Here is a 16,110-nt window from a genome sequence, read left to right on the forward strand (position 1 = left end):
ATCTCTTATTATGAACAATTATTTTTTTAATTACGAACCATCACACCTACTTAGATCACAAGGTGCTGGCTTACTATTAGTACATAGAATTTATAAAATTGCGTGAGGGCCTGATGTACAAAGCTACCGAGCTGTGGAATAACCTTCCAGTGTCCAGGATTCAGACTCAGTTTTTAAGTCTTGGCCAAAAAACTATTTGTTTAGTCAAGCCTTTGGTAATTATTTATTCCTGTCAGATAAAAGGTGCAAATCTGGGGGTTTCATTGATGTAGAGTATTATGGTAAACAGAGAATGTCGATGCTACCATCCCACTGCTCTCATGTGTTCACTAAAGTTAGTCGATGATGGAGTGGAGGGACGCTGACATCTTAGGGAGCCCTCATGTCTTTGTAGTTGTAGGCTGTAATAGCTCAGAGTCACTGCTGCTTGTACTCTGTTAATAATATATACTGTTCTCAGTCCCTCCTAACAGAATTGTCTCTGTACTTCTTTGCTGAGTTGAACAACTGTCCGTTCTCTGTGGTCTGATGCTGTTGCTTCATCTGCCTTGCTCAAGTGCCCCTGCTTGTCTGCCTTCTAGACCAGCTTGACCACCATGGGCAGCTTCCTGCTGTCCAGTGCGGTGCAGAAAGTCTCACCTGCATGCTACCTACCCTCCTAATGCTACTGCTGCCTGCACAGACTCTTAATCATAGACATTGTAACACCTGCCTAATAATACTCGTTAGGTTAATTATATTCGTTATAATACGCTCATCTCGTATTCATACTCACAGTAGTCATTACTGCTCATGGTTTCACTGTGATACGGATTATGTGATATGGATTCCGATTTGACTCCCCTTAAGGTTTCTTCCTTTTTGCTATTAGAGAGTTTTTCCTTGTCACTGTTGCCCTTTGCTTGCACATTTGGGTCTGGATCCATATTCTCTGTGAAGCTGCTTTGTGATAACACCTGTTGTAAAAAGTGCTATATAAATAAACTTTGTCTTGACTGTTTTTTTGTCATAGATCATTTAAATAAAGCCAAATTATTATGATAAACTGACTTCTGATAGAGGATTTCGATTTCAATTTTTGCTTTAATGTGATAACTAGAAATGATTTGTCCTGCAAATTATTCATTCTGTAAAACCTACATGACAATTGATGCACGATTTGACAGGGGAGCCTACAGAACACAAACAAAAATTACCCACAATAAAAGTTATTCCATCTGCATATAACTTTAGATAAACTCAAACTTTAACAATACCAGTAACTAAGTCAGAATACAAATGAAATTGATGTAAGGTTAGCTCTACGAATTTCATTCCAAGACCATGACAAAATACATGTGCCACAAAAAGCAGGTTGAAGGAAAGCATATGAAGAGCAGAGAAGTCAGTTCCCTGGGTTAAATACAGTACTATGGCTAAATAATACATTGTACCAGAAACTGGAGGAATAGGCCAAAATGGCGGCATGGTAACACATGCAGCGGCCTCTCCGGGTCCGACAAAAGGTGCTAATCACCAAGTTGTGTTTGTGGTGCAGGAGTAAAAAATAGGTTAAATTACTGTTATTGATACTTAAACTGCCCATATTTTGCTACATCTTTTAGCTTTTAATTTGTTGGTTCACTTGTTGCTCTTTTAGTGAGCAAGTCTTATCACCATGTTAGGTTTTGGGTAAGGTTGGGTAAGGTTATGTTTTGCATAATGGAATTAACATATTTACTTACTTTAAGTAGATGTACTGTTATGTATAAACAGTACATCTACAAGATATTTACTTCAATGTATTCAGATGCTTCACTACTGCTACTTCACTGATATGTTGTTGATGTGTTACTGGTAATCTGTTATTACTCATCTACAAAGGACAACTCCAAATAAAGTGTAACCCAAAATGTTATGTCTGTGTTAAAGCAATAACATGAGCTCTCCAAGCTCCCCAGGCTCCCCCAGCACCTGCACCTCCCCCTGCACTCCCAGGTAAGTTGCTGAAGGCAGTTCATATGGATCGATCACCACTACACATTTTTTGAAAAAAAGAGGTGTTAAAAAGTTATGAATTTGAAGTTTAATGATAACACTAACAAACACGTGCTAATATCAATCTTAAAGCCATAAGAGAGAAAAATAAAAAAGAGCTCTAATGCATTTGTAGTTTCTCCAAGACAACCATCAGAAGGAAAGACGAAGGAGACTTTAGTTTAAGTCTCCTGCTGCTCAGACATTTCTCTTGAGAAAAAGATTCTAGTAACCTCATGTGTTTTATCTTGATGTTTAGTAGAGATCTCAAGAATGTCACACACCGGCCCTTTTTCAGTTTCAGTTTCATCTTTGGGGTGTCTGTACGATCAAACTCACTTTGGGCAGGAGTGAGTGTAAATTTAAGAGCCTGAAAAAATGCTTGATTTGTGGTTGATTTGTGAACAGCAACAATAGTAATATTTTTGCTCATGGCAATACAAATACACAACTATTCCACATTCCATTTAGAGACATATTACACTGTGTTTTGTTTTATACTGCTGACTCCACCCACAAAATAACAATACAAAACACAGCTATTGCAGAAGCATCACTGCAATAATAAAGCATTTAAATAAGATATTTTCTGAAAATAATCACACTACACAATAACATCCTTCTACCATCTTAAAAAACAGACATTTTGTTTATTTCACATACTATTCTTTCCAGTCATCATAAATATAACAGTTTATATACATAAGTTTGTAAGTTTGATACATAAGTTTGTATCATATATATTGCCAGTAAGTGCAGTATGCTTGATTTCATGCTCTTGATTCATCATTTGCACTCCAATCTCTGCTTGTTTCCATGTTGTACAAAAGTTTCATGACTCAGATGCAGAGTACTTCTTACGTTAGGTGGTCAGATCAATGCTCTATGTTATGTTGTTGTGATGAATAAGGACCATCATGCTCCGATTTGCTGATAATAACACTCATGTTTATCTGCAACTGTCTCGTTTCTCCTTTATCCACCTCTTGCCTCATTTTGATCTAAAGCTATTTCTTCCAAGGCACTTAAGGTGAATCACCAGTGCATCTCATCAAGAATGTTTGGCTTTTAAAGTGCACAAACTGGTTTCCAAAGTTTCCAACTGAAATGATAGATAGTTGTTGTACCTTTTACCTGTATGGAGTCAGAAGGCTGTATGACCAATTCTCTCGCTCGGAGAAACTTGATGAGAAGCCCCCTCTAAAACCAAATGACCACACCTACACCCCGTATAAGCGGAATGACACCAACCTATCATGCACCAGCACATGCATGTCTGAGGCCCAGGTCACCTCTGCCAAAGATTAGTCCTAAACCTAGAATATTCTGTGACTAATTTCAGGTATTTTATCCATATATGCCAACCTTGTGATTTGACTTACCATTGCCTGACTTATTTCTTGTTATTCTGTTCATTTCTATCACTTAATAAACAAGGTAACAGTTAACAGTGCACATGTTAACTAATATTGTCTCTCTGAATAATCACTGAACTTGGGTAACCCCCCCCCCACCCACCCCCGCCCCAATTTCTTAGCTAGATATGACATCAAACCAAGTTGTGTTTGTGGTTTGGATGTAAAATAGGTTACGTTACTGTTATTGCTATTTAAACTGCCCATATTTTACTGTATCTTTTAGCTTCTAATTTGTGGCTCTTCTAGTGAGCAAGTTTTTATCACTACTCTCATACATGTGCTTCTTCTGGTCTGTGTTTTTGTAAGTGAAAGAAAAAAGAAAAACATGAGAGCCTGAGCGATATACAAATATCTTGACTCTCAAGTTTCATGCATTCTTACAGAGGTGAAGCAACATCTCACATTACCCACACTTCTCCCCACTGAGAGGCTGCATTTCTCAGCATTCTAAAAGGTAAGTAAAGGTTATAAGCTAAAGTTTAGCATCAGTTTCTACAGTTTAAATGTTTCTAAGTATCAGAGTCAGAAGGAATAAAAATACAGAGAGTGTCAGTTATTTAAATAACTGAATTTAGTCATTTACAGAGGTACTGTTTCATGGTTGTGTGGAAAAAAATCAAGAAGGGAGATCTGTAAGTTGTACACTGGCAGTCAAAAATGATTGCTCATGTGCACTGATCTTTAACAATGGTTTTTAGTGTGTTTGAAGGCATTTTTTCAAATTATAATACTTTTACTTGTAAAGTGTATTTGTGAGTATCTACCTTTTACTTAGTTTACCCATTGAAAAGCCATGGAGTTGTTAGTTACTTTTTGGGGTTTAATTTCATAATGTTCTTTTGGTTTTGCACCTAGAATGCTTTACTGTTGCTCAGCTGTCATTTTCAAGCTTTTAATTTAGACCAGTAATCCTCAATACAAAAGAAAAACACCTAACAAACTTCAGTTCCTCTGCTAAAAGATGCTGCCAGGCCCATTGTCTGTCCTGGACTTCAGGACTTCATGTCAAAAACATGTGAGGGTTAGGATTAGGTTTTGGATTGAGGTTAAAATTAGGTTTAGGGCCATGATTTGGGTTAGGTTTAGGGTAAGGTTGGGTGAGGTTATGTTTTGCATAATGGAAGTAACATATTAACAATACATCTACTTAATGTAAGTAATGTATCAACAGTACAGCTTCAAGATAATAACATGTCAAATGTTTTGTTTGTATTGTTTTTAAAACAGGAGGACAATGTCTGAAAACTGCAGTTTATACAGGTTCCACCATATGTTCACAACTTGCCCAAACAGATGTGTGGAGAAGTGGGTGGTGTTTTTTTCTCAAGTACAAGTATCATTCCTTTCAACTAATATTAACTCTAGTAGATGTAAAAGTACACTCTTAAAAAAGATGGTTCTTTAAGTGTTCTTTGGAAAAAGAAATGGTTCTGTTTAGAAACATGAGTTCTATATATATATAGTCATTTTATGCTTAAATGGTTCTTAGCATGATGAAATGGTTCTTCAGATTGATGGAAAATGTGTTGTACATAGGTTTTTACAGAACCTTTTTGAAAATGGTTCTATAGAGCACCAAAAAGAGCTCTTCTATTGTTACAAACTTGACACTAGACTTTGAATGTCTATGTAAATCAAATGTAAATAATCCCCTTTTTATCAAACGTTGCTTTATACCTATTATTTATTCCCCTTCCATTCAAGGGCATTACGAATGCGTCGCCTGGGTCTCCAGCTTCGCCAGGCTCTCCAGGCCCGCCAGGCTCTCCAAGCTCCCCAGGCTCCCCCAGCACCTGCACCTCCCCCTGCACTCCCAGGTAAGTTGCTGAAGGCAGTTCATATGGATCGATCACCACTACACATTTTTTGAAAAAAAGAGGTGTTAAAAAGTTATGAATTTGAAGTTTAATGATAACACTAACAAACACGTGCTAATATCAATCTTAAAGCCATAAGAGAGAAAAATAAAAAAGAGCTCTAATGCATTTGTAGTTTCTCCAAGACAACCATCAGAAGGAAAGACGAAGGAGACTTTAGTTTAAGTCTCCTGCTGCTCAGACATTTCTCTTGAGAAAAAGATTCTAGTAACCTCATGTGTTTTATCTTGATGTTTAGTAGAGATCTCAAGAATGTCACACACCGGCCCTTTTTCAGTTTCAGTTTCATCTTTGGGGTGTCTGTACGATCAAACTCACTTTGGGCAGGAGTGAGTGTAAATTTAAGAGCCTGAAAAAATGCTTGATTTGTGGTTGATTTGTGAACAGCAACAATAGTAATATTTTTGCTCATGGCAATACAAATACACAACTATTCCACATTCCATTTAGAGACATATTACACTGTGTTTTGTTTTATACTGCTGACTCCACCCACAAAATAACAATACAAAACACAGCTATTGCAGAAGCATCACTGCAATAATAAAGCATTTAAATAAGATATTTTCTGAAAATAATCACACTACACAATAACATCCTTCTACCATCTTAAAAAACAGACATTTTGTTTATTTCACATACTATTCTTTCCAGTCATCATAAATATAACAGTTTATATACATAAGTTTGTAAGTTTGATACATAAGTTTGTATCATATATATTGTCAGTAAGTGCAGTATGCTTGATTTCATGCTCTTGATTCATCATTTGCACTCCAATCTCTGCTTGTTTCCATGTTGTACAAAAGTTTCATGACTCAGATGCAGAGTACTTCTTACGTTAGGTGGTCAGATCAATGCTCTATGTTATGTTGTTGTGATGAATAAGGACCATCATGCTCCGATTTGCTGATAATAACACTCATGTTTATCTGCAACTGTCTCGTTTCTCCTTTATCCACCTCTTGCCTCATTTTGATCTAAAGCTATTTCTTCCAAGGCACTTAAGGTGAATCACCAGTGCATCTCATCAAGAATGTTTGGCTTTTAAAGTGCACAAACTGGTTTCCAAAGTTTCCAACTGAAATGATAGATAGTTGTACCTTTTACCTGTATGGAGTCAGAAGGCTGTATGACCAATTATCAAACAAAATGCACAGCAAGTAAAAATGGGCATATATTTTTGGAAGAAAAGCAAAACAATAAAATTCTCAGTTTCAACATCTGATATGTTTTTTTTGTACTATTTACACATAATTGCATTCTGTTTTTATTTACATTTTGCACAGGCTTTTTTGGAAATTTTTGGTATTGCATTTATGCACATACACACTATTAAAAATAAGTTTAATTTTCACAGAATTTGATAATCCATGGAGGCCAGTAACATGGAGGTATGACCACTGACTGACCAGACATTACTTTTTTCAAAATAGATAATTAATTATCCAATTATATCAGTGCATCAGCTAATTTTCTTATATGCTTCCTAATTAGTGAAGCCAACAAAGAACAGATGTTGAGAAAACTGAAGGAATTCCAGCTTAGAATTGAAGAAGTCAGTCAGCTGAGGATTCTGCTTCATGGACCTATTGGAGCAGGAAAGTCCAGCTTTATCAACTCTGTCAACACCGTCCTTCAAGGCCACATCACAATAGCTGCTTTGGCGGATTCTGCTGCTGGAAAAAGCTTCACTATCAAGGTAGAAACAAGGCTGCTAAATATTTAGTTCACACTCTGAGACTTTTAATAGCTTTTCCCCCCTTCAAGGCATTCTGAAGGTCAATAGCACAAAACAAAGAGTGTAATACTCCATTTAACTGAACTGGTGTGTGGTCCCAGTTCTTGATGTCAAACCCAAATGTATTCAGTATATAGCAAAAACAAAAGAACTGTACTTGCTGTTCCAGTACTTTCAGAGGAGACTATTACGGTATATGGTCACAGTCTGAACAAACCATGTCTCCATATTTGTCATTTTTCATTTTTATTACATAAATTGAAAGGTCCATTAACAACGTGTCAAAATATCATGTTAAATGGACCAATAGAAATAGATCCAAAAGTTACTTTTTTGGAGAATAAAGGTTTTGTTCTAATAGTGACAATATATATTACCCTGTAATTAAAATATCTCAACAATTGTTTACTTTTCATAAAATTTGCTTCTATTATTTTGTGTCCAGTTCAAAACCCACAGGCTGAAGAAAGGTGGACCTGGAGCTTACTATCCATTTGTCTTCTCTGACATCATGGGTCTTGAACCAGGGACTTCAGAGGGGGTCCACACAAATGATATTATCAACATATTAGAGGGCCATGTGAGAAATGGTTACACAGTAAGTTGATGAACATACCATTTTTAAATTATATTCTGAGTATTGTCAGCATAGAGATATATAAAATACATATGAAACATACTGTATGAAATAGAGTAGAGTGTACCATATGAAATGCTTACAGTTTATAGTAGTCATTCACGCTCCCTGTCCACTTCAATAAATACATTGTACATTCACTCACTGGCCATTTTGTGTGGTTAACCTACCTTACTAGTAATTGTACACCTAATACAAAAAGAATTGCCTCCATTTTTCTAGTTCTACTCTATAGGCATACAATTACAGACCCACTGGAATTCTACACAATCTATCTTCTACCCCACCAGTTCCCATCCTCACAGGTATCCTAGGTTCTAACTTTATGTTACTTGATGGTTATTTACACTCTACAAATGTTCTTCATGCACACGCATTTACAAAAATGGTTTCAAAAAGAACTCCATAAAAAGGATCTTTAAGTGGCCAAAAGTGGCTCTTCTATGTTATTGTTCCACACCTTTATTTTTAAGAGTTCAGTGTGTTGGAGGGTAGTATGAGTGTGTCAGTGTGTTGTTAGGGTTTTACATATTGTCACTGTTAGGTTAAGGGTTGTCCACCACCCAAAGATATCTAATCAAGAGTGGCTCTGTGATTCAATGACCAGGCTTAGACCAGAAGTCTTCAAATTCCATCTTTAATCCTGCTTCCTGTCCTGGATTTTGAAATCATTTGCAGTTGACGAAACTGCTAATGTAATTAATTGGCTGCTTATTGTCACACTTAGTATTAGTTGAATCAAAATGAATACATTTTCATCCTATATATATATATATATATATATATATTTATATATATATATATATATATATATATTTATATATATATATATATATATATATATATATATCCTCCTGAGAACCAATGAAAAAAAGTGTGTTGCAATTTAGATTTTTTGTGATTTCCTATCTTTTGGCATAAATAAAACATATTACCATTTAGACTTTTTAAAAATTATTATTTTTTTTTTTTTATAGCATGTCCACTATAGTGGACGGCAGGACGGTTTTAATCTTCAGAACAGTGAAATATAACAAGTTAAGCAATAACAATAAAACAAGGACATATTTGACTTTTATTCTGAATTCATTTTGTTTGTTGATTTTCAGGTTGGTAAAGTAGATGTTCTTATTAACTTAAAGTTTTTTTTTTATTCTCTTTTATTTCTTTTGCATATGTTGTGACTTGCTTTCTCATGTCTTTTGCACTCTCAAGTATAGAACAGCTGACCTAAAATCTTTCACTGCTTTTGAATTCTTTTTGAACATTTTTGTTAATTTCATCTACAGAAATACTGAACTTCTTCAGAACTAAAAACTTGGTTAGTTTTTCGTTTGTTTGCGTGTTATATCTTGAGGATTTTTTTTTTCAACAATGATAGTCCAGGAAGCAATTTCTTCTTTTGGTAATGCAGAGAAACATCTTGCACTTGGTGCATCTCATGTATGTCTTGTTTCTGCAGCCCTTATTTCTGCATCTTTCTGCATCTTTGCAATCCACCATCTCTGGCATGTGCATGGCTCCATATTTACGCACAGATGGCTCTGGATGTGGAATCCTCATTTTCATTGGTGGCTCATACTCTTCTTCACTCCCTTCACTTGCACTGTTGTCAAGTTCTGGAAGATCCAACAGCTCTTCAGCCAGGTGCAATTTAAAGTCCAAGTACTGTTCAGTTTCCTTTGCAGGTCGATTCAGGACTTTGCTGTCTGACTTGTACTGGATCCAGGAGTTTGTGATGGCAACATCAAAAAAGTGACCTATCACTCGTGTAGTCCATTTTTTGGTCCTGCTTGACATTCTGTAAAAGCTCAACATTCGGTCACATAAATCCACCCCGCCCATGTTGTCATTGTACTCTCTGATAACTGCTGATCTTCTCACTTGGATGTGTGCTTTGTCTTTGTTGGACCATCTTGTACAGACATCTTCAGGATCTTTCCCAAGTATGGTAGAGGCCATTAGCACTGGCTTGTTGTCATACCACTTTGTGATAGCCAGCTCAGGACTATTTCTGACCACCATCACTGATGCTTCTCTCCCTTCTTGTTGCAATTGTTTGTCACCAGTAAGCAGACATGGCTTTGGCACTCTGTTCTTCATTATGGTTCCAGTTGCTGGAAAGCCCTTTTCCAGCAAAGCATCCATGAGACTGACTGATGTGAAGTACTGGTCAAAGAACAGCTGACTTCCTGTGGGAACAGATTCAACCATACGTAGGACTGCTGCTGCCCCAATGCCCAATCTTTTGTCATTAAATGTATTCTTTCCTTGGTATACTTCAAAGTCCAGCACCAGACCATCTGGAGAGGCGAGGACAAATACCTTCAAGCCCGTCAGGTATGGCTTGCCTGGAACAAACTGCCTGATTGGACAGCGGCCTGTGAAAGGAATGATTTACTCATCAATGCAGAGCTTTCCTGGTTTTGAAAGCCTAAGGCAGCTTTGCTTCACTCTGTCAAGGAGTGGCCTGGCTTTCCAAAGAATGTCTGTATTCTTTGTTTCCTCATTCACATCAAGGTCATTTACAATTTTCAGTGAGTTTCTCAGCTTGAAGAACCTATCTCTTGTCATTTTGTTACTTATAATTGGCACTTTTGTTTTTTTGGCCCAAAACATCTTGATTCTGGGATAACCAAGGCAGGCCATGTGAACTGATATGCCAAAGAAGACTTTCATTTCCTGTGGAGTGGTGTTCAGAGAAACTCCTCTAGTCTGTAGCTCCCTTTGATTTGTGAAAGTTGCCAAGTCTTCAAAAACCTTGCTGTCAATGTATTGGGAAAAGTACTGAATTGGACTCCAATCTGCACGAAGTGTAGGGTCATCTTGATAATCAGGAGGCCTAGGTAGCACAGGTGTGAATCTGTGTTGGTGGAAAAGCAGAATAAACAGTTTAATGAAATTTCATTAATACCATTATTATTAATTTAACCTCCAAACACTTTGATCTGATACATCTGAAATGTAATTATTTTTATTCACTTTAAAACTCCAACCAATCTGATCACAATGTAATGTAGTTAATAGTTATTTCATTTACTGTACTTTCTGTTGCCAAGTGTATTTTGTGCTGCCATTAGTTCAACAATGCAGTATTTATATATATATTTTTACTGGTTATAAACATTATTTATGGTAATCCTAAAATGAAATAAAACATACGTGCTAGTCCTGGCCCACAAAGGACGACGGCTCTCCTGTTGGTCTGTGTCTGTGATCTGATCTGATGAGCTACCTGCCTCTTCATTAGAACTCTCTACCTCTTCTTCATCAGGCTTAAACTCGTCCTCAGCATTTTCCTCATCTGATAAATCTAAGTCTGAATCTCCCTCAATTATTTTGTACAAAATCTTCTCTGCCTCTGTTCTGTCTCCTAAAACAATATGTTAAAACCTTTAGTGCCCGCAAAAGACATGAAGATCATCTTAGTGTCCACTATAGTGGACACTTATAAAATGGTTATTATTTAATTTTGAAAATAAATAAACTGCTCTCAGGCCTCATTAAACAGTTCCTAACAACCTCAAAAGCAATAAAATATATGAATGTTGTAGTAAAAAAAGCAATAAATAAAGAATATTTGGCTTACCTTTTCTCATTCCATAAAATGTGCTTGTTGATATGGAGGCCATTTTGTTTAAACAGGAAGTGGAATTTTTCAGCATCCTACCCCAACACATGTGGTATCACTGGGAAGCCCAGGATGTCCTCTTTAAGATACAGCAAGACTTATTAGGGTAACTCAAACGAGTAAAATGATAGCGGCAGAAACAAAGTGTCCACTACAAAGGACACAAATGAATAGGCGGGGTCTCAGGACTCTGTGATTATTGTCTCACAGACTCTGTGCTTATTGTCACACTTAGTATTAGTTGAATCAAAATGAATACATTTTCATCCTATATATATATATATATATAGCTCATTTTGAAAGTAGTAATTGCTCAATATTCGAGGGAGATAAAGCAGGGTGGTGCTGTAGTAGTCATATTTCCCATGTATATAAGATAATAAAATAAATTCATTTGTTGGGAAAATGTACAAATTTGACTTACACTCAGTCCATTTATTTTATTTCAGTCAACTCAGTTGTTTGCACAAAATTAATAATATCCATTTTTGAATGTTCGTGTAATGTATTTCACTTTGTGAAACTATATATTCCTTTAGAACCTGGTTCACATGGCTGCAGTCTGCAACCCTGTTTGGTTATAGCTTAAATAAGGCTTCCTGTTTACATTACAGCAGAACAGATATCATGTACAGTAATATATGATTAGAAAAGACTGCTGTCTCTGCTTTGCTGAGCGTAATAAAGTTATAAATTTAAAAGTGTTTAAATGTAGTCAGTGTAGTACTGAACATGATGTTATATCAAGACACTTCATTTTTTGTTTTTTTCAGTTCAATCCTGTTAGTCCACTTGACAAAAGGGACAAATACTACTACAGCAACCCCGGCCTGAAGGACAAAGTTCACTGTCTGGTGAGCGTCCTACCAGCAGACAAAATCTCCATCATCTCTGATGAAGTGATCGTGAAGATGAAAACTGTTCGGGAAAGAGCTCGTAACTTGGGTGAGTCTTCATGTTTCTGTGTGGTGAAGAATAAAAATGAGAATTCATCTTTGAAATACACAAACAGTTAGTCTTCTCTTTAACAGACATACCCCAAGTGGTCATAATGCCCATGGTGGATACAGCATGTCCACTAGTCCATGAGGACCTGAAAAAGATCTACACCAGCAAGAAAATCAAGGAGAAGGTGAGTAAAGTAGACATATTGTTTTTTTGTTTTTTTTAATTATTATTATTTTTGCAACTTAATTCCCCTTACCTCTCACAATAGCTACAAAAGAATGATTTCAGCTTGACATTTGGTATTTTTGATATATATTAAGTTTCAAATATAAAAATATGTTCTAAACACAAGTATTTAAAAAAAAACATCATCATTTATTTTTGCAATACTCAGTAACTGTTATTCATTTACTGTTCATTTTGACCATCACATTGATTTATCTGTCTACTCAGGCTTTAGCAGAGCTCAGTAACACTGAGATTAATAACTGATCATCACATTGATTTATCAGTCTACTCAGGCTTTAGCAGAGCTCAGTAATGCTGAGATTAATAACTGATCACCACATCGAAGGTCTACTCAGGCTTTAGTAGGAACTTTAGTATTTGTAAAGAGGCTGTTGATTGAGGCCATTAATCCTCTTGAGAGTCTGTCTGACAAGCATGTTTGCTACCCGCCATGCAGTGATTCTTAAATAGTTCATGAAAAGCATTGATGTTGTTTCTTTTAAAGATTGTATGTTTTTTTTTTAACTTTGTGGGTAACTATTCTAATAGTACTCTCCTAAAAAAGGCAAAAAGTAACTGTTCTGAATATGGCTTTTTCAAAATGTAGCTTGGAGTGAATACAGATACTTAATTTCTGCATTCTGAATATGTATTCCCTATCAGGGGTGTAAGAGGTAATGATAGACCTGACTAACCAGTGCCTTCCCTGAATGCTCCAACAGCTTCAGAAATAAATAGATTTTGGTTTCTAGTTTTGATACTCCATGTTATTATACAAATAAATAATACAAGACTGCATTTCCATGAGCATATTTGAAGTTCTGCTTATCTTTGTTGTTTTTTTCCACACCCAACCCCTTCTTTAAAACAGTAAAAGCAGTTTGATCCTCCAGTGTGCACATCCATCACGTAACTACTTTGGTTACTAAAGAAGGGAGTTAGTGGCCAATCACTAGTTCTGACTTCCAAGCAGCCATTTGTTGAGCGGTTTTAGTGAAAATTACTGTAAATATATTTAAATATATATTTTTAGTTTCCCTTTTGAATTTCCCACTATTTGCATTGTTTTGAATGGAGACTAAATTTAACCCTAATTTGTACTGAACTACAGCAAGATTAATGATCAAAGCACATTTACCTTGTTGACTGTCAGCTGTTTAACCCTTAAATGAATACCAACCAACCGCAATACCAATAAAGAAATACAATACAATAAACAATAAATATTTTTCTCATGCTGTGCACTGTGCCTGGTGCCCAAAATTTGCCCCCTATTCCCAATACTTGTATTCCGTTGCATCCCAAACCTAGATGTAAAGTGGTATAGCAGTAAAGGGTGCAAAGTGCCACTGCCAACTGCCAGCTATCATTGCCAGGTGATGTGTCTATTGTTTAGAAGAAAATGCTGATTGTGGTCACTTACAATCAAAAGATTAACAGTAGAGGTTCAACACAGTTGACTATGTTTGATCATTAAAAAAGGGTATGAAATTGGCATATAATGGCTGACCAGACTGTTCGGTGGTTATGAAGGCAGTTAAGCTTCTGTACATAGACAATGCTTCCGTGTCTGAATCTGGATTTATTTCTCAGCATGCCTGTTTACAGAATGCTGCAAATTAAAACACAGTGAACTAAGCAGTTAAACAAGGCCTAGTTTCATTAGCTTACTCATCTCTTTAATGAACACTGCTAGTCCAGTTAGCACTCGCAGCTAGAAAACTGAAAGGTTTCCAGTATTGTTTGACCTAATCTAGTTGAGTTTGCAAAAAAAAATATATATATTTTACACAGGGTGACACATGACCCCAAACGTGTTACATTTCATTAATCAGACCCACCAACAGACTGAAGGTAATGTAATGTAAAAAGAAATGAAAATTGGTTAAAACATCATAGATCATCCAGTGATAGATCAAGCAAAGGACGGCATTCACACATACATGCAGATAGGCAATCAGAATGGAACAAAATCACCATAGCATGATGAGCTTAGCTTAGATGTGGGCAGAGAAGCTGAGATTGCAGCTTCCTGGTATGTAGCATAGAAGCTGCATACTTCATTATGAATGCACTACATAGATTTACAGTGGGGTAATAAGTATTCAAGACGTCAACAACTTTTTATTAATATATTTCCAGTGCGTGTATTGACATGAAATTTAGACCAGACATTGGTAATAACAACAACAAATAGTACAACAACACAGCTAAATAAATCATAACATTCCAATCCATGATAAAGTTAAGTGCAGTAAAAAAAAAAAGGTATTAAACACAGTAAGAAAAAGCACTAAACCAGCTGATGACACTAATTTGTTCTCCTACTAGTGCTATTTAGAATTCACTCTTTGAAAAAGCAGTATCACCAACAAGATAGCAATTGCACTGGTTACCGACTTTTTTCTCAACTCCTAAATGTTCCTATAAACCCCACTGGGGCTTTTATCCACAAGCGGAAGGAACTTCACTTGACCATCAATTGGCCAAGCACAGGAGGTCTTCATCCAACTGCGCAGTCAGTTAGAGACAGTTAGTGAGAAGAGCAGCCCAAAAGCGAAGGACCACTCAAAAATAGCTCCAGAATGGCTTTGAAGCACTGGGTACAGTCATCACATAGAAGTTGATGAGAATGAAGCTGGCTTCCTATTTACATTTTCCTGTTCCATGTCGGAAAAGCAAACGTAGCATGAAGATCTATTATTAGATCTATTATCACTTCATTCAGAAACTGAAAAAGCTGAGCACCTCCATATAGATACAGGCTATAATTTAGTTATAATTTAATGTTTGTGATAGCAGCAACTGTAGTGACAGTTTGCTATCTCATAACCTACCAAATGTTAGTTACATTGCTTGCTGCATTCACTCGAACGTTACGTTAATATCTTTTCAAGTAATTTTGCCTGTGGATCTTCTTTTTTATTTACAACTTTTGGCACAAAATTAACCCCAAATACAGGAATAAGGATGTGGGTCTTAATCTCATAATGAAACAAGTGTACTGAACAAAAGTCTGTTGTGTTTGTCCTACAGATGCAGGAGTGCAGTAACAGACTGGGGGTCCCAATGAACTGCATCTTCCCTGTGAAGAACTACAATGAGGAAGTTACAAATGACCTGCATCTGGATATTTTGATTCTGATGGCTTTGACAAATATCATTATGTTTGCCAATGACTATGTAGAGGAGCAGATTTTTGCAGACAATGAATAAGGATAACACATTTGTGCAATGGTGTGATGACAGTAGTTTCAGCAATGGGCATGTACAGAGATGTCAGAAAGCACCAGCAGACACCTTTTCACATGTAGTCTCACTACACTTCATTTTCAGCTATTTTTTGTTTAGTCACTCAGTAGGCTACATGGTGTTTATAGTCTTTATGGGATATATGGCTTTTCTGGGATTTAATCTTCAACATAAAAATAAGAACAATGAAACTTTAGTATATACAAGAACAGACAAAATCTTAAATGGAATTTCACTCCAAATTTCCAAGCAGACAAAATAAGCTACAGCATGAAATGGAGGCAACCATTGGCATGATTACTGTTTATAGGCTTGTGGTTCAATAGTCTCACATGGTCAAATGTGATCTTGTAATGAGAATA

At 36.3% G+C, this 16,110-nt stretch overlaps 1 protein-coding gene across 1 annotated transcript; it reads left to right on the forward strand.

Moving 5' to 3' along the window:
- Nucleotides 1-1,918: 1,918 nt before the first annotated feature.
- On the forward strand, nucleotides 1,919-15,817 carry LOC118797989 (interferon-induced protein 44-like). The gene is made up of 8 exons (XM_036557284.1): nucleotides 1,919-1,977; nucleotides 3,165-3,303; nucleotides 5,139-5,251; nucleotides 6,809-7,013; nucleotides 7,498-7,650; nucleotides 12,094-12,265; nucleotides 12,352-12,452; nucleotides 15,533-15,817. The coding sequence occupies exons 1-8, from the start codon at nucleotides 1,919-1,921 to the stop codon at nucleotides 15,710-15,712; spliced, it is 1,122 nt and encodes a 373-aa protein (XP_036413177.1). The 3' UTR covers nucleotides 15,713-15,817.
- Nucleotides 15,818-16,110: the final 293 nt, after the last annotated feature.

Source organism: Colossoma macropomum, unplaced genomic scaffold, assembly GCF_904425465.1.
Source record: "Colossoma macropomum unplaced genomic scaffold, Colossoma_macropomum, whole genome shotgun sequence".
In the NCBI taxonomy this organism is placed as follows: domain Eukaryota; kingdom Metazoa; phylum Chordata; class Actinopteri; order Characiformes; family Serrasalmidae; genus Colossoma; species Colossoma macropomum.